Source organism: Anomaloglossus baeobatrachus, chromosome 7 (assembly GCF_048569485.1).
Source record: "Anomaloglossus baeobatrachus isolate aAnoBae1 chromosome 7, aAnoBae1.hap1, whole genome shotgun sequence".
In the NCBI taxonomy this organism is placed as follows: Eukaryota; Metazoa; Chordata; class Amphibia; order Anura; family Aromobatidae; genus Anomaloglossus; species Anomaloglossus baeobatrachus.
The window spans coordinates 43,000,939-43,025,370 of NC_134359.1; the positions used below are offsets into that span (position 1 = coordinate 43,000,939).

At 47.7% G+C, this 24,432-nt stretch overlaps 1 protein-coding gene across 4 annotated transcripts in view; it reads left to right on the forward strand.

Annotated features, from left to right (window-relative positions):
• The first annotated feature begins 2,656 nt into the window (after positions 1–2,656).
• The window catches only part of MARCHF7 (membrane associated ring-CH-type finger 7), a 47,025-nt gene continuing 25,249 nt past the window's right edge, over positions 2,657–24,432 (forward strand). For 3 of the 4 annotated variants that reach the window (XM_075317254.1, XM_075317256.1, XM_075317257.1), the window contains exons 1-2: positions 2,657–2,774; positions 16,418–16,584. In XM_075317254.1, coding sequence (XP_075173369.1) covers positions 16,426–16,584 — 159 coding nt within the window. In that variant the 5' untranslated portion in view covers positions 2,657–2,774; positions 16,418–16,425. Of the gene's footprint in view, positions 2,775–11,387; positions 11,503–16,417; positions 16,585–24,432 lie in introns of those variants that run through there. The other variant, XM_075317255.1, reaches the window with a different exon arrangement.

Below are 24,432 nucleotides of genomic sequence, written 5' to 3' on the forward strand. Positions count from 1 at the left end.
TAGCAGCCCCCACTACAGGGTGACGGCAGGGAGTCATCCTGTGTCCATTGTTCCCACACCACCTCATCTCCATATCACAGGACATGGCCATGGAGGTGTAAGTGGAACACTGAGAACAAGAAGGGAGGGGGCACTGCCAGGGAGTGATGAGGGATTATGACTGGAGTCACAATTCATCTTCATATCCCGGGATTTGCCTCACAGCATCAAAAAACGCAAGATGTGTACAAGGCCTTAAAGTGTTTTGTTTTGTTATTTTGGTTTTTTTTTAAGAGTTGTAAAAAACAAAAAAAAAAAAACAACCCCACACAGCTCAGCTGAAGGAAAAATAAAATAAAAATAAATAATAAAATAAAATAAAAACATATAAAAAATAAATAAAAAAAATAAGTAAAAAAACAAATGTATACTTAAAAAAAGCCGTCAAACAGAAAAAAAGAATATATTTTTTTTTATTCTGTGGTATTGTAGTATACAGTGTGTCCACTCATATCCTGTCCACCGCCACTAACTTGAGACCAGCGGCAGCTAGAGGCATAGAAGATGTGTCTAGGTATAGTAAAGAATCCATGCGCTATGCAATGAAACCACCTATAGCGCCACCTGGTGGAAAACAACGGAGTTAGCGTTTTTATCTCGAAAATGGAACGAGATAGAGAAAAAAAGTGATTTGCAAAGTTGTAGGGCATAATCAATTCAATACGAATCGACACCTTGCATACAGAAATGCTATGATTAGAACATGTAAAACTCACAAGGCTGCGGATGGAAGCGATACCTCATGGAGACCTTCCTACAAGTCATTGGGTATGGTGGCTGCGTGGAGTGGCCTCCACGCTCACCTGACCTGACCCCATTGGACTTCTTTCTGCGAGGTCACATCAAACAGCAGGTGTATGCGACCCCTCCACCAACATTGCAGGGTCTACGACGACGTATCACAGATGCTTGTGCAAACGTGTCACCTACCATATTGCACAACGTGCAGCAAGATACAGTATGCTGTCCAGAGTCCAGATGTGCATTGCAGCTGACGGGGGCCACTTTCAGCATCAAAGTTAAATGAGCGCCATATGCGTGACCAGCATTCAATGTTTGGTGGGGGGGTCATGGGTTTTATATCATAGCATTTCTGTATGCAAGGTGTCGATTCGTATTGAATTGATGATGCCCTACAACTTTGTAATTCACTTTTTTTCTCTATCTCGTTCCATTTTCGAGATAAAAATGCTAACTCCGTTGTTTTCCACCAGGTGGCGCTATAGGTGGTTTCATTGCGTAGAGCATGGCTACTTTACTATACCTAGACACCACTTCTATGGACAGGATATGGGTGGACACACTGTATAGTGATCAAAGGATCGCGGGTGCAAGTAAAAAGTGACCAAAACATTGTACCCCACAGTGGTATGAATAAAAACTAGCGCTCACCACCACATAAAAACAAATCATAATCGTCGTGACCTGGAGAATCATGTTACCAAGCCATATATTGTTGGTTATAAATGACTTAAGGGTGCTTTACACGCTGCGACATCGCTAACGATATATCGTCGGGGTCACGTCGTTAGTGACGCACATCCGGCGTCGTTAGCGACATCGCAGCTTGTGACAGCTAGGAGCGACGATCGAAGATCGCAAAAACGTCAAAATCGTTGACGCGTTGCTCCTTTTCATAATATCGTTGGTGGTGCATGCCGCTGGTTGTTCCTCGTTCCTGCGGCAGCGCACATCGCTGTGTGTGACACCGCAGGAACGACGAACATCTCCTTACCTGCGTCCACCGGCAATGAGGAAGGAAGGAGTTGGGCGGGATGTTCCGGCCGCTCATCTCCTCCCCTCCTCTTCTATTGGGCGGTCGCTTAGTGACACCGCAGTGACGCCGAACGAACCTCCCCCTTGAATGAGGGATTGTTCGACGGTCACAGCGACGTCGCTGAAAAGGTATGTGCGTGTGATGCTACCGTAGCGATATTGTTCGCTACGGCAGCGATCACCAAATGTCGCACGAACGACGGGGGTGTGTGCTATCGCTAGCGATGTCGCAGCGTGTAAAGCACCCTTTAGTGACCAAATGTAGAACTGGTGGAGGAAGGTTGAACTAGATGAACTTGGGCCTTTTTTCAACCTAAGTTACTATGTAACTACTATATACTGCATAATGAATACCGTAAAAATAAAGCCCCCCAAAAATGGCAAAGTTGTGGGTTTTTTCCACTATTTTACCCTTCTTGGTATTTTTCTCTGTTTATCAGTATATTATATGGTAAAACGAATGGGGTCATTCAAAACTAAAATTCGTTCTGCAAAAAACAAGCCCTCTTATGTCTATAACGGAAAGTTAAAAAAATTATGGCTCTTGGCAGAAAGGGAGGTAAAAAAAATTGTCTGTTTTTAAGGGTTAAAACCCAAACTCCTTCACTTTAGCTTTGCAGCAGTTACAGTATGTCTCGACTATTTTATATGTTTTTTTTCATGGAAATGATATTTTTCCCCTCAAAAAAGTGGTATTTTTTGCAGATAGAATGTAAGTGATAGCGACTTCCGGCCGACCAGGCTTAGCGTCACGTATCAATGACGTCACTTCCGGAAATTTGCCCATAGCTATCATGGCGACTCTGCTTTCCGGGGTCCGGATGTACCAGAACGTCATTACTTGTAAGGGAAGGAGAAGGAGACGAAAGCAAGAAGCAGTCAGCTGACCGGCGTGTCGGGGCCCGTACACAATAAAAAGAGGACGCCATTTTCTTCTTTCTCCTTCAGGACGGGCCGAGGTGGGTGAGATCCGGGTGTCTGGCAATGGCAGTAGGTGGAGGGTGGGCGTCATGGTGACAGCTCCGAATATATAGACCCGAGTACCCCCCCTCCCCCTTTCTGTATCTTTTTAGTGACGTCCTCCTGGGTTTTCTTCTGAGTAGAATAGTCCACTCCTCTCTAATGGGGGGGGGATTATAAATAAATGCAAATGAATGTTTAATGTGAAGTGTTGGGAAAGCTGGGTGACAACATGGCTGCCTGACCTGTCCTGGGCTTGTCTTTCCTGTATGAGGTCAGGTAGGTGATAACTTCACATTCAGGCCTCTAGGAAAGCTGTGTATTGCCACTAATGTGCTATTCTTGTATTGGAATGTGGGGTGATGGTCCATATGGAGCAGGTATGGCTGTTGTCATAGGTGTCGGCCATGTTTGCGTATCGTGGAAGGTTGTCGCCTCGCCCTGTGAGAGAGAGGTTGACCCAAGGGCTTGTGAACAAGCGGGGATTTATTTTATGATGGTGGCTTGGGAGAGATTATCTCTATAATTTTTTTATTATATTTTACATTTTATTTATATATTATATAATTTTTCTTATAATATATTTCTATATTGTACGTATGTTAAAAAAAAAATCCAAATTATATATATTTTTATATATATATATATATATATATATATATATATATATATATATATATATATATATATATATATATATATATATATATATATATATATATATATATATTATAATTTTAAAAAACAATTATATATCCGTGGCATTATGATCACTTTTTTTAATTTTTTTTTTATAACTTTTTATTATTTTTATTCACTAGGGATGGGAAACCCTTCCAGAGAAAATGGAAACCACATTGGGGGAAGGGAGAAGTGATGCAGAGTTGTGACTATGACTCTTAATATTAAACCTTTTCATACAGGTTTAAAATTGTCCCAAATCCTGGTCAGTCAGGACTATTTTAAGAATATTTAAATAGCCACATTCTCAGCTCTGCTTCTCTTCCCTTCCCCCTATGGTGGTGCACACCTTTGTGAATATACATGTATCTCTTCAAAAAGTCACTTTTATTGGAGGACAAACGTCTGTGGCCATAACTCTGCGTGTATTAACCCCTTCACGACCCATGACGGCTATATCCGGTATGGATCGTGCGAGGTTAATCCCCGCCCCCTGCCGTGGGCAGGTCACGGCGATCCGCGCACATATCAGCTGTTTTTAACAGCTGACGTGCGCCTGCAAGTTACGAGTGGAATCGCGTTCCACCCGCAACATTTAACCCCTTAAATCTCGCTGGCAGTGTCTGGCAGCAAGATGTATATGCGCGCGGCCATTACTTTCACTTACCGTCGCCCCCACCGGAAGTCACGTCCGTGATCATGTGACTTTCGGTGGTTGCCATGGTAGCACAGGGTCATGTAGTGATGCCTGTAGCTAACATGAGTCACTTTCTCTCAGTACCGGCATAATGCCAGCACGTAGAGTAAAGCGGGCTTTACACGCTACAACAAATCCAACGATGTGTCGTCGGGGTCACGTCGTAAGTGACGCACATCCTGCATCGTTAGTGTTGTTGTAGCGTGTGACAGCTACGTGCGATTGAACGTAAAACCGTTCATCGCATACACGTCGTTCATTTCCTTAAAATTGCACGGCGGGTTGTTCAATGTTCCCGAGGTACCACACATCGCAGTGTGTGACACCCCAGGAATGATGAACAGATCTTGCCTGCGTCCCGCGGCTCCCGCCGGCAATGCGGAAGGAAGGAGGTGGGCGGGATGTTTACGTTTCGCTCATCTCCGCCCCTCCGCTTCTATTGGCCGGCGGCCGCGTGACGTCGCTGTGACGCCGAAAGTCCCTCCCACTCCAGGAAGTGGATGTTCGCCGCCCACATCGAGGTCGTATGGATGGCTTAAGTACATGTGACGGGAAATAATCGTTTCTGCGACACGGTCAACAAATTGAACGTGCCACACATACAATGGGGGCGGGTACGATCGCATACGATATCGTATGTGATATCGTAAGGTGTAAAGCAGGCTTAACGCAGCATATCTGCAGTTCTCAGCTCTGTAGCTGAGATTTACGGATAGGGCTGAGCGATCGGATTGTTGATCCATATAGCCCCCTAGGGGGGCTAGTAAAATAAAAAAAACAAATTAAAAAAATTAAACTAAGTTCAAATCACCCCCCTTTCACCCCATTGAAAATGAAAGGGTTAAAAAAAAAGAAATATACACATTTGGTATCGCCGCGTTCAGAAACGCCCGATCTATCAAAATAAAAAATCAATCTGATAAATGGCGTAGCGGGAAAAATATTCCAAACGCCAAAGTTATTTGGTCGGTGCAAGTTTTGCGTAAAATGCAATAACAGGCGATCAAAACGTAGCATCTGCACAAAAATGGTACCATTAAAAATGTCGTCAGCTTGAGACGCAAAAAATAAGCAGTCACTGAGCCATAGATCCCAAAAAAATGAGAACGCTACGGGTTTCGGAAAATGGCGCAAAACGTACACCATTTTTATTGGGCAAGCTTGTGAATTTTTTTAACCCCTTACCAAACATGTATAGGTTTACTTGTATGTGTCTACAAACTCGCACCGACCTCAGGCATGACAGCGACACATCAGTTTTACCATATAGTCAACACAGTGAATAAAATATCCCAAAAACTATTGTGCGGTCACTTTTTTTTTTTTGCACTTTTTCCACACTTGGAATTTTTTTTTTTTTTTTTTGTTTTCCGGTACAGTATATGGTGAAACGTATGCTTTCATTTAAAAGTACAATTTGTCCCGCAAAAAACAAGCCCTCATATGGCAAGATTGACGGAAAAATAAAAAAGTTACGGCTCTCGGAAGAAGGGGAGCAAAAAACGGAAAGGGGCTGAAGGGGTTATAAAAACAAAACACCCCGGGCTGACTAGTTCCCCTTGAATTGGCATATTTGGTGCAGATTTTCTTTTTGCAGAATCATGAGTACCAGAAAAGGGAATGAATACTTAACCAAATGCATTTGCAGCATATCTTTCTATTTTGGCTATGCGTTAGCTTAGTGCAAGCTTAACCTATTCATTTTAATAGGGATTTAGCAGTTTTAAGCGCAGCTCTCTATATTATATATTATATATTAAATTTTATATATATTATATTTTATATATATTATATTATATTTATTTTATTTTTTTGCGCTTGTGCACTTCCATAATCTCTCATAAAAGCACATGCATATGTGCCTCAATTCTGCAGTCTTGTATTTTGTAAATCTGCATGTAAAATTCACAAACGTGTGAATCTGGCCCAAAGGTGTATCCCCCAACACAAAGTATTACACTCCAGCTGCTGAATTGGTTCCTGATGGCTGAGGTCAAATCATCAAAGTGCGCTCCCCATTGATACCCATACGCAATGTCAGTCTGTGCCATCTCTATAGATGGGGCCGATGCTTTACTGATACTTCAAACTCCTGTGGTTGTGCAGTAAAGGTGGTGATGGGGTTCCCCCAATCCAGATTTCCAGTTGATGGGTATAGCCCTTTATGGGGGGGGGCATACTGACCCTGAGATACAGATTTTTTTTTTTTTTTTTTTTTTTTTTAATAATGTAGGAATAACACAAATTTTTGTTGATCCATACACTAAGGCTAGGCTCACATTTCCATTGTTTTAAATCTGTCAGGTCCGTTGGCGACGGATCAGTTGTTTTTTTAGATGTCAACTGACGCAATGGAAGTGTTTTTCACAGGAATCCTGTGAAAAAACTGATCCGTTTGTGTTTGGGACAGCCCAGTGGGTGTGCCAAACATGCTGGGCATGCTCAGTAGAGCATGACGGAATCCAGCACTGGATTCCGTTGTAAGATGTATTACGATGGAATCCAGCACCATAGATAAACAATACAAGCGTTGCGGATGGTGACTGATTCCTGTGCGGTGTGTTACTTTTGACAGCCAGAAAAACGTTACATTCTGCATTGTTCCCGCCCGGCGGTCAATCCAAAACGCAACGCAAGGTCATCAGTCGCAATCCGCCACTAATACAAGTCTATGGGACACAGCGGAATGGGCTAAACGGATGCCAATGTTTACCATAGCTGCGGATTGTGACTGATACATTTTTAATGGAAATGTGAACCTAGCCTAACTGAGATGGCAGGGACAGGTAAATCTCCTATGATTCAATGTAATTGGGGTCTCTATCATTAATCTCATTTCTTGCCTATTGGAGAATCCTTGTGCCTGTTGTCCAGGCTGCAGTGACTTTAGCAATCAGATGAGAAAGATCTTCCATTCAGAAGTAGGCCAAGTTTCTGGAAATGCCAATTTACGTCGTCTGATCAAGAAGTAGAGACCGGATCTGTAATTATCAAGAGCCCAGCCTAGTCCGATGTCAGTGCCTCCTAGGGAAGCGGGCCAGTTGCCAAAAAGTGAGCCTGAGATGGTTGTCCTCGGCGTGTGACATCCCGGGGCACTCTGCAGGCGCCCCTGTGACCCGGGCTGGAAGGAGGTACTTCCGGGTTACCGCTGACATCACAGGACATGAAGCGGCACACATTATAAGCTGTGCAGGAGAGCTTGTGCTGTTTCTCAACATTCTGGTTCCTCAGTGGGGTAAATCCAGGGGGTTCCCTGATACACTATTGATTTCTGTGTTTGTTTGTTTTTTGACAGGTCGAATACTCAGTCCAAGACTAAACATGGTATGTTTGCTGTGTAAAGCTGGCCGCTACCTATAGCAAGAGATTGTCAGGCCTGCATGGACGGGATGCTTTCGGAAGAGTCTCCGTCTCTTTTGGAATGCATGAGGTCCCTAAGGCTATGTTCACACACTGAATCTCTTACTGATCTTACTGAATTTTATTTTTTTTTTTGGTGCGTTTTTGAGGTCATAATGATGCACCAAAATGCATGCATTTCCTTCCCCTAGCAAAGTCTATGAAATTACTAGATTACTGTCCGCACAGTGCATTTTTTTTTCTTTTTTTGCTGCGTTTATGAAGATGCAGCATGTCAAGTTTTAAGTATTTTTGCCAGCGTTTTTGAGCTCTTCCGTTAAATAGATTTGACTAAAACTCATCACTCATGCTTTTTTTGGGTGCGTTTTCTGCTGTGCGTGCATTTGTGGGCCAAAAATGCTGCATCTTTGTGGTCACAGGGAGAGTCTAGCCTGGAGGAATAAGGGGAGAACTGAGTTGGATGGATTTTAAGACAAATCTTCATCCTCATTTTCAGGTAATGAAGGGGATCAACCATAGGATAGAATAGGAGAGGTTGGGGAGCCTAAATCCATGCAGGACGTTGCTTTGGGGGGGGGGGGGGGGAGCAGGCAGATGCTTCCCAGTCCAGAAAAATATATAACTGCATAAATTAAAAAAAAAAAGAATGGGAGACCGGCCTGCATTCCAAAAGAGATGAAGAGGAAATATCTTTTTGATCCAGAGAAATCAGAAGTCTAGGGCAAGGTCCCAAAGATGGATGTCACTGGCTCAAGTTTCTTGAAATATGGCTGTTAAAGACCTCTTACGTGGCTTCTTGAAAAGGGGCTTGGGAGTTGGGAGCAGTGGCCTTTAACCCAAACTTGGAGGCCACATGTATAGCGAGCTTGCTTGGTGTATGGCTCAATCAGCTGGAAACTCGGATCAAGAGCAAGGGACCAGTTACTAGCCAACTTCTTGGGTTATCACAAAAGTAGAAAATTCTTATAGATGTAGTAAAACCTGCTGCAAGTACATGCTCACTGTCGAACTCCGCCAGGAGGGCGCTCTAGGTAAGACTGGAAAGGGGACTTTCACTCCGGCAAGACTCTGTGGTACCCCTTGTAAAGGGGAATTTGTTAGGCACAGCCCTAGATAGAAGGCATTCCCTAAGTCTGACTTCCTCTTGAGTTATTTTAGAAGGACCTTCCAGGAGAAGCTGGCAAACCAGGGCCGTGAAGATGAGAAATCCTCAATGGGAAAAGGACTATTTCAAAAAGGATTCAAAGATGGAATGACTGTGCATGGTTCCCCCCCCCCCCCCCCCCCCCTCCACAAGAGGTGGATGCCCTACCTGAAGAGTGACCCAAAGGGTTGGGTCTACACCTTCTCCCCGATCACCCTAATCCCGGTAGTTCTGAGGAAAATTCGGACCCTTCAGACAGACGTGGTTCTGATTGCTCCCTTCTGTCCAAGGAGAACGTGGGTCACTTGGCTCTGCCAGAGACCCTGGATCTATTGTCCCATGGCCCCTTCCAGCATCCCAATTTGAAGAACTTGCATCTGACATGTTTTTTTGAGCAGAACCTTTTAATGGCCAAGGGCTTTTCAGATCCTGGTAGCCACCTTGGTGTCAAAATAGAAAAAGCGTTAGCACTAATATTTATGGCAGTGTGGAAGCAATTTTTAGAATTTTCTGAGATTAATTTTCTTGAAAAGGACCCATCCTTTCTGTTGAAGGTAGTCTATGTTCCACAGGTCCCAAGAGATGGTTCTTCCTTCTGTGAGAACCTCAAGAATGATGGAGAAAATGAGTTTCACACATGGGGTGTTGGGAGATACTTACTGCAAAAGGTATAATGCACTACATATTGTAGAAAATCTACCTCTGATTTTGTTCTTTCAGGGTCCCTGTAGAGACCAGGCAGTATAAAGGGGGTCTCTAGCCATATAGGTCAAACCGGGGATCTCTCGCATAAAAGTTGAGGGGGCAGGATCTTCCTTCGGTCTTAAAGGCACACTCCACAAGGGCCATATTCACCTCCTTGGTTGGAATGGGCTGACGCCTCTTGAACAAATCTGCAGCGCTGCCTCATGGTCTTCACCTTCTACCTTCTTCAGACACTATAGGTTGGATTTGAGCTAATGACCTTTCTTTTGTTAGGAAAGTTTTACAAGCAGTGGTCCCTCCCTAGGGATTCTCTGAAATCTCTCCTGGGTGGTGTGGGGACGGGAAAAATCAGGATTACTTACCGGTAATTAGATTTTCCAGACCCACGACAGCAACTTGAATTTTTGTTTCCTCCTTTTCTTGTTTGGCCTTTGGTGATGGCATGTTACACTAGTTTGGGGGCTCTTCCATTCTCGCAAGGTGACTCAAAGAAAAAGATTGTTGACATGTCGGGCATGCTTATAGAAAAAGTGGTGTCTATATTTCTATGTGTCATACTAACTAACCAGTGTTCCTCTAATGCTCTGTAAACCATTGAAGCATACGGGGTGACTCCACTTAAATCTGTAGGTTTCCTGTCCTTTGGTGTACCCGTTCTCTCCTGGGTGCTGTCGTGTGTCTGGACAATCTCTAATTACCAGTAAGTAATTTTGTTTTTTGCAGGGAGTGATGCATAGCTGTGACATCGTCAGCGTATGTCCTTCCCTGAGCACACCAAAGGTGTGGGAGGTTGGTTTGGACTTGTCACCTGTGTCGTCCATGTTAGATTGAAGCGGGCAGAAATTATGATTGAGATCATAGGAGAAGTAAGTCTCTACATGGGAAAAATGTACAGTTCCTTTTATTTAGGAATGAGTCTAAGGGCCTGACCAAACAAATGTAATGTTTCCGTGTGGAAACTGACTATGCATAAACGCAATGTTGGATCATGCTGGTGCACAAGGACTACTTTTTCACTTGAACCTAAAGTTCATGTGCAAAAATAGTTGCTCATGCTCTCACCTGTTCCTATTTATAAACCCAAAAGGTACAGGGGAGCTGGCGGGGCAGGTCCGGCACGTGGGGCCGGGGGAGCCGGCGGGGCAGGTCCGGCACGTGGGGCTGGGGGAGCTGGCGGGGCAGGTCTGGCACGTGGGGCTGGGGGAGCTTGGCGGGGCAGGTCTGGCACGTGGGGCTGGGGGAGCTTGGCGGGGCAGGTCTGGCACGTGGGGCTGGGGGAGCTGGCGGGGCAGGTCTGGCACGTGGGGCTGGGGGAGCTGGCGGGGCAGGTCTGGCACGTGGGACTGGCGGGGCAGGTCTGGCACGTGGGGCTGGGGGAGCTGGTGGTGCAGGTCTGGCACGTGGGGCCGGGGGAGCCGGCGGGGCAGGTCCGGCACGTGGGGCCGGGGGAGCCGGCGGGGCAGGTCCGGCACGTGGGGCCGGGGGGGCAGGTCCGGCACGTGGAGCCGGCGGGGCAGGTCCGGCACGTGGGGCCGGGGGAGCCGGCGGGGCAGGTCCGGCACGTGGGGCCGGCGGGGCAGGTCCGGCACGTGGGGCCGGCGGGGCAGGTCCGGCACGTGGGGCCGGCGGGGCAGGTCCGGCACGTGGGGCTGGGTCCGTAGGTTGTAGTCATGATTGGTCCTATAATTTAGCAGCTGTGTGAATGTAGCCTAATTGCATAGTGAACATGTTTGGAACACACATGAATGTTGCGCTAGGCCCCACTTTTCAGGCTCAGGACATAAGTGCCCTTGTCTCTGCCTGGTCAGTATTTCTCTGTATAGGAAAGCATAACATGTTAGTGCCACCACCTACAAGGGGGTGGGTGCCGGTTTCCAGCACGTTGCTGCTGCCTGTGAGCCCCATTGTGCCGCAGCCTCTTCCTGAGGGAGGAGAATGAGCCGTCTGTTCTGCGGAGGCTTCTGCTCCGGAGAGATCAGATGTCCAGAGGCAGAGCGAGCGCCTGTCCCGGAGTACAGGAAGCCCTGCGCCTGCTCATACTGGGAAGCTGTTTATATTTAACTCGCCGCCCCATTCCTGACAATCCTGTCACCCTGCTCCAACAAGACTCAGGATACATCTGCTCCGGGACGTTAGACTGGTAATTTCCAAACATTTCAGGCTCTGTAGGGGCTTAGCTCTGCGGGATTGGCCTGGCTGCCAGCGGGAACTTGTGGGAAGAATGTAGAGGTTTGCTTTGTATCAGAAAGTGACTTTGTTTTGTGTTCTGATCCTTTTTTTTTTTTTTTTTTTTGATTTGGCATATCTTTTGAGTAACTTTTCTTAAGTGGTGATTGTCGTGGTGACTCCTGAACAGGAAACGCAGCGTTGGGGCTCGGTAACAGGAACATATTTTTCTTTTTACTCTTCTGCGGTTTGTTTTTACAGAAGTACTTGCGTGATGCAGTGTAAAGTTCATATATGGCCCCAGCTCTGCAGCAATGCCTGTGTAACGCCCTACAGGGAAGGTTATGTTTAACTTTCGTTTTTCCAGATTATGAGCCATACCGTCTGTCGTGAATGTCTAGGGTGTCCTATTAGAGGGGGGCAAAGATGGAACCTGAGCCTTGCTGCCCTTTGAGAATGAACGCCCACCCTCACTAACACCCATTGGGGCTTATTTGCTGCAATTTTTCACCTGTACATGGCTCATCTGCACTTTATTTTATCAGCATGTGGAGAGGTAAAAAATGCAGCCTGTCAAGTCGTAGCATTAAAGGGACGCTCTTGGGCAAGGACACCAGCTGATTGCGTCAAACCTTATTTTATTTTTAGATCTCCGGCCCTGCTTTTTAGCCATTTGACCTGGAATACAGTAGTGTAAAATGGTTATTCCAGTTTTGGAAAACCTTGTCCCCCAGCTGCAGTTTTTTTCTAAACTGTTCTCTTCTCACGCTCCCCAGGTCCAGCACAGTCTCCACTGCTACACCTTGTATGTTATTGACAACCTCATTAGCACTGCAGCCCATTATCGAGCTCAGCGGCTCTATCCTAGTTGATGACACAATCCAATGACTGGCTGCAGCGCTGGTGACCTGATATCTGCTCTGCAGACAATAACATTGGGTGCAGCAGCTGAGACTCAAAACCACATCTGCACCTGGGAGACAAGGGTTTTCCAAAAGTGAAAACCCCCATTTTAATCTGCATTTACCCTGTGCTTTATCCACACATGGAAGGATTCCTGGCGGGTCACTGTATAGGTGTATGGCGCCATGTGCCCCAATGTCAAACTGGCACTACATTAAGGTCTGCATTATTCCGAACATGGAAATTTATATCCGTTGACCCTGGAGGGGTTAACGAGCCTATGGATACTTTTGGTGCCTTTCCTGGAGAATAGTGGGAATTCCGCCTCGCAGGATAGTCAGATTTTTATTTTTTGCTCCTTCAGGGTCACAGTCGTACTCTGCATAATCCCCAATTCTGAGACTCTTGCATAACTGACTTGTGAATATTGACCTCTCCGATGAGTTGGGCCGCTTTCACACTGTTCCGTTCTCTGTACAGTGGTCCTGTTGGGGCTTCCATCCAAACCCCCCTCAACTGATTTTGGACTTATGCGCCAATGAGGCCATTGACTATAGTGGTGCAGACTGAGTCAGTGTGCTTAGTTGTGCACTTTTTTTTTTTTTTTTTTTTTTTTTGAAGCATACACTAACTGGCTACAGACACTTAGGAGCCTACTACGTCTTGGTGTCTATGTTCAGTAAGCGCATGCTTCTGAAAATGGTGCACAACAAAGCACACGGTGACTCCGTCTGCACCATTATAGTCAATGGTCCATACGTCCGAAACCCATTTTGCTGGGGGAAGCCCCGACAAGACCAGTGAACAGGGAGAAGAACGCAGCGTGAAAGATGACTTGAGGCCCCGTCACGCACAACGACATTGCTAACGAGATCATTGCAGTGTCACAGTTTGTGACGTAGCAGCGTTCTCGTTATGTGTGACCCCCCCCCCCCCCCCCCCCCCCCCCCTACCAGCGATCAGGCCCCTGCTGTGAGGTCGCTGGCCGTTGCAGAATGGTTGGAACCATCTTCTTCAAAGGCGATGTCCTTCTGGGCAGGGCGCATCGTCGTTTGACGCCTACCAACGACCTGCTCACAGTCACAACATTTGCCGAGAGCGTTATACAGGTCGCTGATCATTACTGCGTCGTTGGTAAGGTCTGACTGTGACATCTCACCAGCGACTTACCAGCGATCCTCATCAGGTCACATCGTTTTCCGGATCGCTGGTAAGTCGTCAAATGTAACGGGGGCTTTAATGGGCTGAACTTTACTTCCTCTGATCAGTTTGTTTGTTTTTTTTTTTCTTGTCTTTTGGCACCAAACAACCTTCTTCAGTTTACTCTGCACTATGTACCAAATGTAATACCAGTTTGGCAAGAGCCGTATGTGCGATGGGGGATGACCGGCCAGGAAAGTTTAACATTTCTTTAAATCTATGGTATTTACAAAGGCATTAACTAAGGGATATACCTTGGGTCTCTAAGTCATGGCCACGACTTCAAACGTGGGGCCACATCAAGGACGTTCACAATCTGGAAACCTAGACGTGGCCCTTTATTACCGGGCACCAATCAAATGCCATATAGGAGATATCGGACTCATCATGACATCTGTAGGGTCTCCACTGGCCTGTACATGAAGCCCTAGTAGCTGGCTTTCTAAGAAATTGCATCCAGGACTTATCTGGGTTGACGAAATTTGATCAGGGTCTACCGGAGACAGGGTGAGCTCAGTGACATGGTATATGATGGCGCTACGCATCCAACAGGAAATGAGCGCAGATGAAAAATCACTTTATGGCTGATGCATGTCAGCTAACCTAATCTGCACGACTCCGGGGCTGCATAATGGATGTTACCTCTCCCCGGAGGAAGAGCTGATGCAACGTGTTCTGTGCAGAGCAACCTGAGCCTGACACGGCCTTCTCGGTATCTGTTTTGCTCCTGGTGTCCTAGATAAAATGGCCGAGGTCTGCTAAGTTTAGACCTCGGAGCTTGGCATCTGCAGTTCAGGTATACGTTTTTAAGGGTGTCAATATTTTGAGGAGTCGCTTTTTTTTAATATTTTCTTGACTGCTCCTCTTTTGAGATCACTGTGGGGGGATGCCCTCTATTAGGAGGCTGGTAAAGATTTACATTAATTGTCTTTAAAATGGTCATAAAGACAAAACAGAAGATCAAAGAAGGATCCTGAAATCGTCGGCTGATCCTGCTTGATCGTGATTGCGAAAGGAAAAGATTAAAGACATTAAAAGGGTTCGCCAATAAAAAAAAACCTCACTGAACAGTGGGGTCCGACCTCTCGCTGGCAGAGGGAACTCTGTTTATACCCGCGCAATATAGTGGAAGGTGGGATACCTACCTCTGCCACATTCAGTCCTTTATGGGGGGCTGTCCACCGTCCGTTGAACCCCCTCCCCCTTCCCCCGACCTTACTTGTGATGAGTGAGCACTAACATGCTCATGTGCTTGGTACTTGTAACTAGTGATGAGCGGGCACTACCATGCTCAGGTGCTCAGTACTTGTAACTAGTGATGAGTGGGCACTACCATGCTCATGTGCTCAGTACTGGTAACTAGTGATGAGCGGGCACTACCATGCTCAGGTGCTCAGTACTGGTAACTAGTGATGAGCGGGCACTACTGTGCTCAGTACTGGTAACTAGTGATGAGCGGGCACTACTGTGCTCAGTACTGGTAACTAGTGATGAGCGGGCACTACTGTGCTCAGTACTGGTAACTAGTGATGAGCGGGCACTACCATGCTCAGGTGCTCAGTACTGGTAACTAGTGATGAGCGGGCACTACCATGCTCAGGTGCTCAGTACTGGTAACTAGTGATGAGCGAGCACTACCATGCTCAGGTGCTCAGTACTGGTAACTAGTGATGAGCGGGCACTACTGTGCTCAGTACTGGTAACTAGTGATGAGCGGGCACTACCATGCTCAGGTGCTCTGCTTCATAACCAGCAGTCTGATGCTTGGATTGGTTCCGCTCGAGTTCCTGGCTATAATGGAAGTCGGTTGGAGAACACTAGCATTTTTTCCAGGAAGTCTTCCAGAAAAATGCTAGAGTTCTCCATTGACTTATATTTGTCCTCAGTATAGGTGAACTGCTTTGATGGAGTGTACATGTATGGCCTCTGAGCCCTGATAAATATTGGAAGGGGTGGCTGGACTCTGAGGTCTTGGGGCTCCTGCATAATGTGATGCTCTAAATATTTGTGGTGGGGAAAACCATTTGAGCACTACAGTGGCTGTGTCCTTATCCATAACCGAAGCCAGTAATGGACACTTAGTGGTTATCCAATTACTTTCGATCTGTAGAACAAAGTGGCAGAAACATTACAAAAAGATCTGTGGCTCCGTGATCTGAGCACAAATGTCTTGTCTCTTCAGTTTAGAAGTGGTCTCTTGCCCTCCAAGAATTTGACATTGGTGGTAACAAGTGAGGACCCTCCCACACCTTTCTGTAAAGGGAATCTGTCACCAGAGAGAAGAATGATCGAGGTAGAGACCCTGATTTCAGCGATGTCATTTACTGTGCTGCTTGATGTAGATCTGATTGATCACTAGAGGACTAGTAATGCTGCGATAATTTAGTCCAACCCCACCACTGGCAGCTGTGTACATTGTGCTTAGGCAGAAAGCTGCCAATCATTGGTGGGGGAGGAGTTATACAGAGCTCCGCATCTGGACAGCTAGTAAATCTGCAGCAGATAGTCAAAATTACAGCAAGCAGCACAGTAAGTGACACATCACTGGAATCAGGATCTCTTTCCCTACTTAATGATGCTCTCAGATTACGTAGAAAAAACCCGATGACAGATTCCCTTTAAGAATAAAGGCCATGGCTGATTAAAGCGATCCATTTAGTTCATGGACATAGTAAAGGTGGCAAATGATCCACAGCTCTGCAACATCTGTGGTTTTAGTTAGATGATATGCATCGCGTGGTTTTATTCACTAATTTATTTTTGTATTTTTTTTTTTTTCTCTTCAGGCACAAATATGGAACCCAAGCCATCAAGATTGCCCCGGAGGATAACGGTCCAGCCTTCCCCCTCTTCTCCCATAAGTGCTCGATTGCTGAGAAGTAGCAGATTAGGCGGCCATAACGAGACATATCATGTGAGAGACAGTTCACTAAGACGTGACTCTGACTTTCAGGTAAATACTCCAAAATCTATATTTTTTTTTTTTTTTTTTAATTATATTTTGAAGGTAATCTACTTACTACTGCAATTGGCTGTGTTGTCCAGGGTTAGAAAAAACATGGCTGACACTTTGCCAGAACAGCACCATCCCGGTCTACGGTTTTGTCTGGTATTGCAGCTTACCTGTGAAGTAAATGTTTAACCCCTTCAGCCCGCGGGCTTTTTGTGTTTTTCAGTTTTGTTTTTTTCCCTTTCTTCCGAGAGCCGTAACTTTCTTTTTTTTTTTTTGTGTCAATCTTGCTGTATGAGAACTTTTTTTTTTTTTTTTTTTTTTTTTTTTTTTTTTTGCAGGATGAGTTGTACTTTTAAATGAAACCATAGGTTTTACCATATAGTGTACTGGAAAACGGCAAAAAAATTTCAAAGTGCGGAAAAATTGCAAAAAGTGTGATCATAAAATAGTTTTTGGGATATTTTATTCAGTGTTCACTATATGGTATAACTGATCTATCTGTGATGCCTGAGGTCAGTGTGAGTTTGTAGAGACCAAACATGAATAGGTTTACTTGTATTTAAGGGGTTAAAAAAAATCACAAGCTTGTCCAAAAAATGGGGTGCATGTTTTGCGCAATTTTCCAAAACCCATAGCATTCTCATTTTTCACAATCTATGGCTCAGTGACGGCTTATTTTTTACGTCTCGAGCTGACTTTTTTTTTTTTTTAATTGTACCCTTTTTGCGCAGATGCTACGCTTTGATCGCCTGTTATTGCATTTTGCGCAAAATTTGCGGCAACCAAAAAACATAATTTTGGCGTTTGGAATTATTTTTGCCACTACGCCGTTTACTGATCAGATTAATTGATTTTATATTTTAATCGGGCATTTCTGAACGCGGCGATACCAAATGTGTATTTTTTTAACCCTTTAATTTTCAATGGGGTGATTTGAACTTTTTGTTTAATTTTTTAAAACTTTTTTTTTTTTTTTTTTAAACTAGTCCCCCTAGGGGGTTATAGTGCAGAGCGATCGGATTGCTGATCACTATCTGCAGATCACAGCTACAGAGCTGAGAACTGCAGATTTGGTGCTTTACTTTCAATGCCGGCTGTATTCTGGCATTGAGGAGGTGACTTATGTTAGCTACAAGCGTCATCACAGGACCCTGTGCTACCATGGCAACCACCAAAAGTCACGTGATCATGTCACATGACTTCCGATGGGGGCGGGGTAAGTCACTGTCATGGCGGCGCGGATATACATCTTGCTGCTAGATTTTGGCAGCGAGATGTAAGGGGTTAATGGCCGCGGATGGAAGCGATTCCACCCGCGACTAGCAGGCACACTTGTCAGCTGTTGAAAACAGCTGATATGTGCGCGGATCGCCTTGACCTGCCCACGGCAGGGGGCAGGGATTAACCTCACATGCTCCATGACGTACCCAGTACGTCATGGGTCATTAAGGGGTTAAATACCAAATATGACCTGCAGATGGCTGTAGTGCCATGTATTTCCAACTCTGGACAACTCTTTTAAAGAGAACCTGTCATCAGTGTTTTTGCCCTATAAAGCACCCGTGGGCTCTTATATACAGTATTCTAACATGTTGTATATAAGAGCCCAGGCTGCTGAGTAACATAAAAATCACTTTATAATACTCACCTAAAGTGCGGTGCACAACAGTCAGATGGGTGGTGCCGTTCTCCGGGACCGGCGCCTCCCCTTTCGGCCATCTTGGTCTTCCTTATTCTGAAGCCGCGGTGCATGAGGTGTCTGTCATACACACATGCCGGCACTGAGGTCCTGCGCAGACGCACTTCAATACTTTGATCTGCCCTGAGTAGGACCTCAATGCCGGCGCCTGTGTATGACATGACTCGCTTCGGAATAAGGAAGACTAAGATGGCCAAAAGGGAGGTGCCGATCCTGGAGAACTGCGCCACCCATCCGACCGTTGTGCACTGGAATGACCGGTTTAGGTGAGCATTATAAAGTTTGTTTCATAGCCAGCGGCCTGAGCGCTTCTATACAGTATGTTGGCCGCAACTTATAGGGCAAAAAAACTGGTGACAGGTTCCCTTTAAGGTGGCCGAACTGGCTAATTTCGGTGGCACATCTAATGTGGAGGACTTGTATGGGCTCCTATTTTAGAACGCTACCTCCGTGAGCCCTTGTGGCTTTCTACAATGAATAGTGCTCATGCTTAAAGGGATTGGCTCGAGAGATTATTCCTTTCAAATATTGGCTGCAGCAGCCATCGAATGATTGCCCCAATTCCTGTTCCCTGCAAACGGCCATATAACATGGGAAGGCTGCGGTCAGCCAGGCGTTTCTCCTAGCGGCGGTATGCGGTGATACATGGCGGCCATAATAGAAGCTTCTTGTACAGAGTGACAATCTGTCCCGGCTCTTGGAGGGGGAGTCTCGAGCTGGGCCCCTCTTGCCGAGGTGGTAGCACTCCGCTAGTCTCCTGACTGGACGCAGTGCTGAAAGTGTATACATCTTGGCGTGTAGACATTGTTCGTTGCTCTAGTCGTCTTGTTGACTTGTGATGCCCGGAGGCCAGAATACACACAGGATTGGTTTCTCTCATTCTGTTCTTGGAAACAACAGGTCAGGTAATTGAAACTGCAACTCCCTCAAGTCTTCGGTAACGCAGCCCTAAGTTTTATGGCTCTCCACGGGATGAATTGGTCTCTCCATCAGTGTGGAATGTGTAAAAATAAACCCCGAGCGCTGTACTGAAAGATACCAATTCATGTCATATAGTCACTATCCGGGCCGGCGCCATGTCTTCTGTGCAACACAGGTAAGTTCTGTCTCATATTTAATTCCACTTTTACCAGAATTATTTACCTTTATTTCTTTGTCGCTCCATTGGGAGACCCAGACAATTGGGTGTATAGCTATGCCTCCGGAGGCCACACAAAGTATTACACTTAAAAGTGTAAAGCCCCTCCCCTTCTGCCTATACACCCCCCGTGCTCCCACGGGCTCCTCAGTTTTCATGCTTTGTGCGAAGGAGGCAGACATCCACGCATAGCTCCACAGCTTAGTCAGCAGCAGCTGCTGACTATGTCGGATGGAAGAAAAGAGGGCCCATAACAGGGCCCCCAGCATGCTCCCTTCTCACCCCACTCTTGTCGGCGGTGTTGTTAAGGTTGAGGTACCCATTGCGGGTACGGAGGCTGGAGCCCACATGCTGTTTTCCTTCCCCATCCCCTTAGGGCTCTGGGTGAAGTGGGATCCTAATCGGTCTCCAGGCACAGGGGACCGTGCTCCATCCACAGCTCCTGGGGACTCTGCTGGATAAGGAGCCGAGTATCGTCAGGGACAAGGCCCTGCTACTTTGAGGTACTCTGTGTCCCCGTAGGGACAGCGCACAGAAACACTCCAGCTTTGCTGGGTGTGTTAGTGCGCCGGGGACCGCAGCGCTGACCGCGCTTGTGCCATCACACACTGCAGCGTGGCTGGGTGTGTTAGTGTTACTGGGGACTACCGCGCTGACCGCGCGCTGCCATTTCACACTGCAGCGCGACTGGGAATGTTAGTACGCCGGGGACTACCGCGCCGACCGCGCTCATACGCCGGCCGCGCTTATAACTTTAGTCCCCGGCTTTTGCGGCCTAGTCTCACTTTTTTCCTGCCCCCAGGCCTGCCAGTCAGGGGAAGGGCGGGACGCTGTACAGGACGTCAGCACTGGGGCTGGAACATGCTTTGCATACTCCACCCCCCTCACTGTGCACAGTGGGGCACCAGATTCCCGCACTTTCTAGGGCACGCCCACGGCCCCCTCCTCTCCTCAGGACGCCGGCAGCCATTCCTGTCAGCTCTTCTGACGCTGGAGAGGGGAGACAAGCTCAGGGAGACCCAGGCAGGGATTCTGGTGACCACACAACCGCTTTGAGCGGGCGGTAAGCAGCACCTGAGGTGCTGGCCCCACTAGTGCAGAAGTGTACTTATAGATTATATGATTATAGGCTATACTTTACACTGTATGGTGCACGGTTGATTTTTGGCTATATACCCTCCTGGATTGCTCAGAGGAGACAACAGCATGTCGTCCACAAGAAGCAAGGGTGCCAAAGCACAGGCTTACTATGCTGCCTGTGCAGCATGTACGGCTATACTGCCGGCAGGTTCCACTGACCCTCATTGTGTGCAATGCTCGGCCCCTGTGGCACTTACTCAGCCGGAGCCTCTGCTAAGGGTGGCCCAGGAGGAACCACCTGCTAACACTGTCCAGGTGACAGGGACAGAGTTTGCAGTTTTTACTGAAAGACTTTCTGAGACTATGGCTAAGATATTAGAAGCCTTGCAGTCCAGGCCGGCATCTCAAGCCAGGGGCACTGTGGAATCATTGCCCCCCTGGTCCCCCTCATTCGGAACAACAATCTTCTTCCGGGGTGTCTCATAGATCCCAGGGTGAGGTCTCTGACACGCACCGCAGCCCCAGACCGCCTAAGCGAGCTCTCTGGGAATTTCCCTCGACATCATGACATTGTTCAGGGTCTCAGCGGGAGGACTCTCTGTATGATGAAGCGGAGGTAGCTGATCAGGATTCTGATCCTGAGGCCGCTCTCAACCTTGATACGCCTGATGGGGACGCCATAGTGAATGATCTTATCGCGTCCATCAATCAAATGTTGGATATTTCTCCTTCAGCTCCTCCAGTAGAGGAGTCAGCTTCTCAGGAGAAATTCCGTTTCAGGTTTCCCAAGCGTACGAGTATGTTTCTGGACCACTCTGACTTCAGAGAGGCAGTCCAGAAACACCGAGCTTGTCCAGATAAGCGTTTTTCCAAGCGCCTTAAGGATACACGTTATCCCTCCCCCCCCCCCCCCCCCCCCCCCCTGACGTGGTCAAGGGCTGGACTCAGTGTCCCAAGGTGGATCCTCCAATCTCCAGACTGGCGGCTAGATCCATAGTTGCAGTTGAAGATGGGGCTTCACTCAAGGATGCCACTGACAGACAGATGGAGCTCTGGTTGAAATCCATCTATGAAGCTATCGGCGCGTCTTTTGCTCCAGCATTCGCAGCCGTATGGGCACTCCAAGCTATCTCTGCGGGTCAAGCGCAAATTGACGCACTCACAGGTACGTCTGCGCCGCAGGTGGCGTCCATAACCTCTCAAACGTCGGCATTTGCGTCCTACGCTATTAATGCTGTCCTGGACTCTGCGAGCTGTACGGCGGTAGCATCCGCCAATTCGGTGGCAATACGCAGGGCCTTGTGGCTACGGGAATGGAAGGCAGATTCTGCTTCCAAAAAGTGCTTAACCAGTTTGCCATTTTCTGGCGACCGTTTGTTTGGTGAGAGATTGGATGAAATCATCAAACAATCCAAGGGAAAGGAAACATCCTTACCCCAGGCCAAACCAAACACATCCCAACAGAGGAGGGGACAGTCGAGGTTTCGGTCCTTTCGGGGTGCGGGCAGGTCCCAATTCTCCTCATCCAAAAGGCCCCAGAAGGATCAGAGGAACTCCGATTCATGGCGGTCTAAGTCACGCCCTAAAAAGACCGCCGGAGGTGCCGCTACCAAGGCGGCTTCCTCATGACTTACGGCCTCCTCACACCGCATCCTCGGTCGGTGGCAGGCTCTCCCGCTTTTGCGACACCTGGCTGCCACAGGTAAAAGACCGTTGGGTGAGAGACATTTTGTCTCACGGTTACAGGATAGAGTTCAGCTCTCGTCCTCCGACTCGATTCTTCAGAACATCTCCGCCTCCCGAGCGAGCCGATGCTCTTCTGCAGGCGGTGGGCACTCTGAAGGCAGAAGGAGTGGTGGTCCCGGTTCCTCATCAGCAACAGGGTCACTGTTTTTACTCCAACCTGTTTGTGGTTCCAAAGAAGGACGGATCTTTCCGTCCTGTTCTGGACCTAAAACTGCTCAACAAACACGTAAAGACCAGGCGGTTTCGGATGGAATCCCTCCGCTCCGTCATCGCCTCAATGTCCCAAGGAGATTTCCTAGCATCGATCGATATCAAAGATGCTTATCTCCACGTACCGATTGCTCCAGAGCATCAGCGCTTCCTGCGCTTCGCCATGGGAGACTAACACCTTCAGTTCGCGGCACTGCCGTTCGGCCTGGCGACAGCCCCAAGGGTTTTCACCAAGGTCATGGCTACAGTAGTTGCGGTCCTCCACTCTCAGGGTCACTCGGTGATACCTTACTTAGACGATCTGCTGGTCAAGGCACCCTCTCCAGAGGCATGCCAACACAGCCTCAACGTTACTCTGGAGACTCTCCAGAGTTTCGGGTGGATCATCAATTTTCCAAAGTCAAATCTGACACCGGTCCAATCGCTGACATATCTTGGCATGGAGTTTCATACTCTCTCAGCGATAGTGAAACTTCCGCTGAACAAACAGCGGTCACTGCAGACAGGGTTGCAATCTCTCCTTCAAGGTCAGTCACACCCCTTGAGGCGCCTCATGCACTTCCTGGGGAAGATGGTGGCAGCAATGGAGGCAGTCCCTTTCGCGCAGTTTCACCTGCGTCCTCTTCAATGGGACATCCTACGAAAATGGGACAGGAAGCCGACGTCCCTAGACAGGAACGTCTCTCTCTCTCTCTCTCAGGCAACCAAAGCTTCCCTTCGGTGGTGGCTTCTTCCCACTTCATTATCGAAGGGGAAATCCTTCCTACCACCATTCTGGGCGGTGGTCACGACGGACGCGAGTCTGTCAGGGTGGGGAGCAGTCTTCCTCCACCACAGGGCTCAGGTTACGTGGACTCAGCAAGAGTCCTCACTTCAGATCAATGTTCTGGAGATCAGGGCAGTGTATCTTGCCCTAAAAGCGTTCCAGCAGTGGCTGGAAGGCAAGCAGATCCGAATTCAGTCGGACAACTCCACAGCGGTGGCTTACATCAACCACCAAGGGGGAACACGCAGTCGGCAAGCCTTCCAGGAAGTCCGGCGGATTTTGATGTGGGTGGAAACCACGGCCTCCACAATCTCCGCAGTTCACATCCCGGGCGTGGAAAACTGGGAAGCAGACTTTCTCAGTCGCCAGGGCATGGACGCAGGGGAATGGTCCCTTCACCCGGATGTGTTTCAGGAGATCTGTTGCCGCTGGGGGATGCCGGACGTCGACCTAATGGCGTCCCGGCACAACAACAAGGTCACGGCATTCATGGCACGATCTCACGATCAGAGCTCTGGCGGCAGACGCCTTAGTTCAGGATTGGTCGCAGTTTCAACTCCCTTATGTGTTTCCTCCTCTGGCACTGTTGCCCAGAGTGTTACGCAAGATCAGGGCCGACTGCCGCCGCGCCATCCTCGTCGCTCCAGACTGGCCGAGGAGGTCGTGGTACCCGGATCTGTGGCATCTCACGGTCGGCCAACCGTGGGCACTACCAGACCGACCAGACTTGCTGTCTCAAGGGCCGTTTTTCCATCTGAATTCAGCGGCCCTCAACCTGACTGTGTGGCCATTGAGTCCTGGATCTTAGCGTCTTCAGGATTATCTCGAGGTCATTGCCACTATGAGACAGGCTAGGAAACCAACGTCCGCCAAGATCTACCACAGGACGTAGAAAATATTCCTGTCGTGGTGCTCTGCTCAGGGTTTTTCTCCCTGGCCATTTGCCTTGCCCACTTTTTTGTCCTTTCTTCAATCCGGATTGGAAAAGGGTTTGTCGCTCGGCTCCCTTAAGGGACAAGTCTCTGCGCTCTGTGTTTTTTCAGAAGCGCCTGGCCAGACTTCCACAGGTACGCACATTCCTGCAAGGGGTTTGTCACATCGTCCCTCCTTACAAGCGTCCGTTGGAACCCTGGGATCTGAACAGGGTGCTGATGGTTCTTCAGAAACCACCGTTCGAGCCAATGAGGGATATTTCTCTCGCACGCCTTT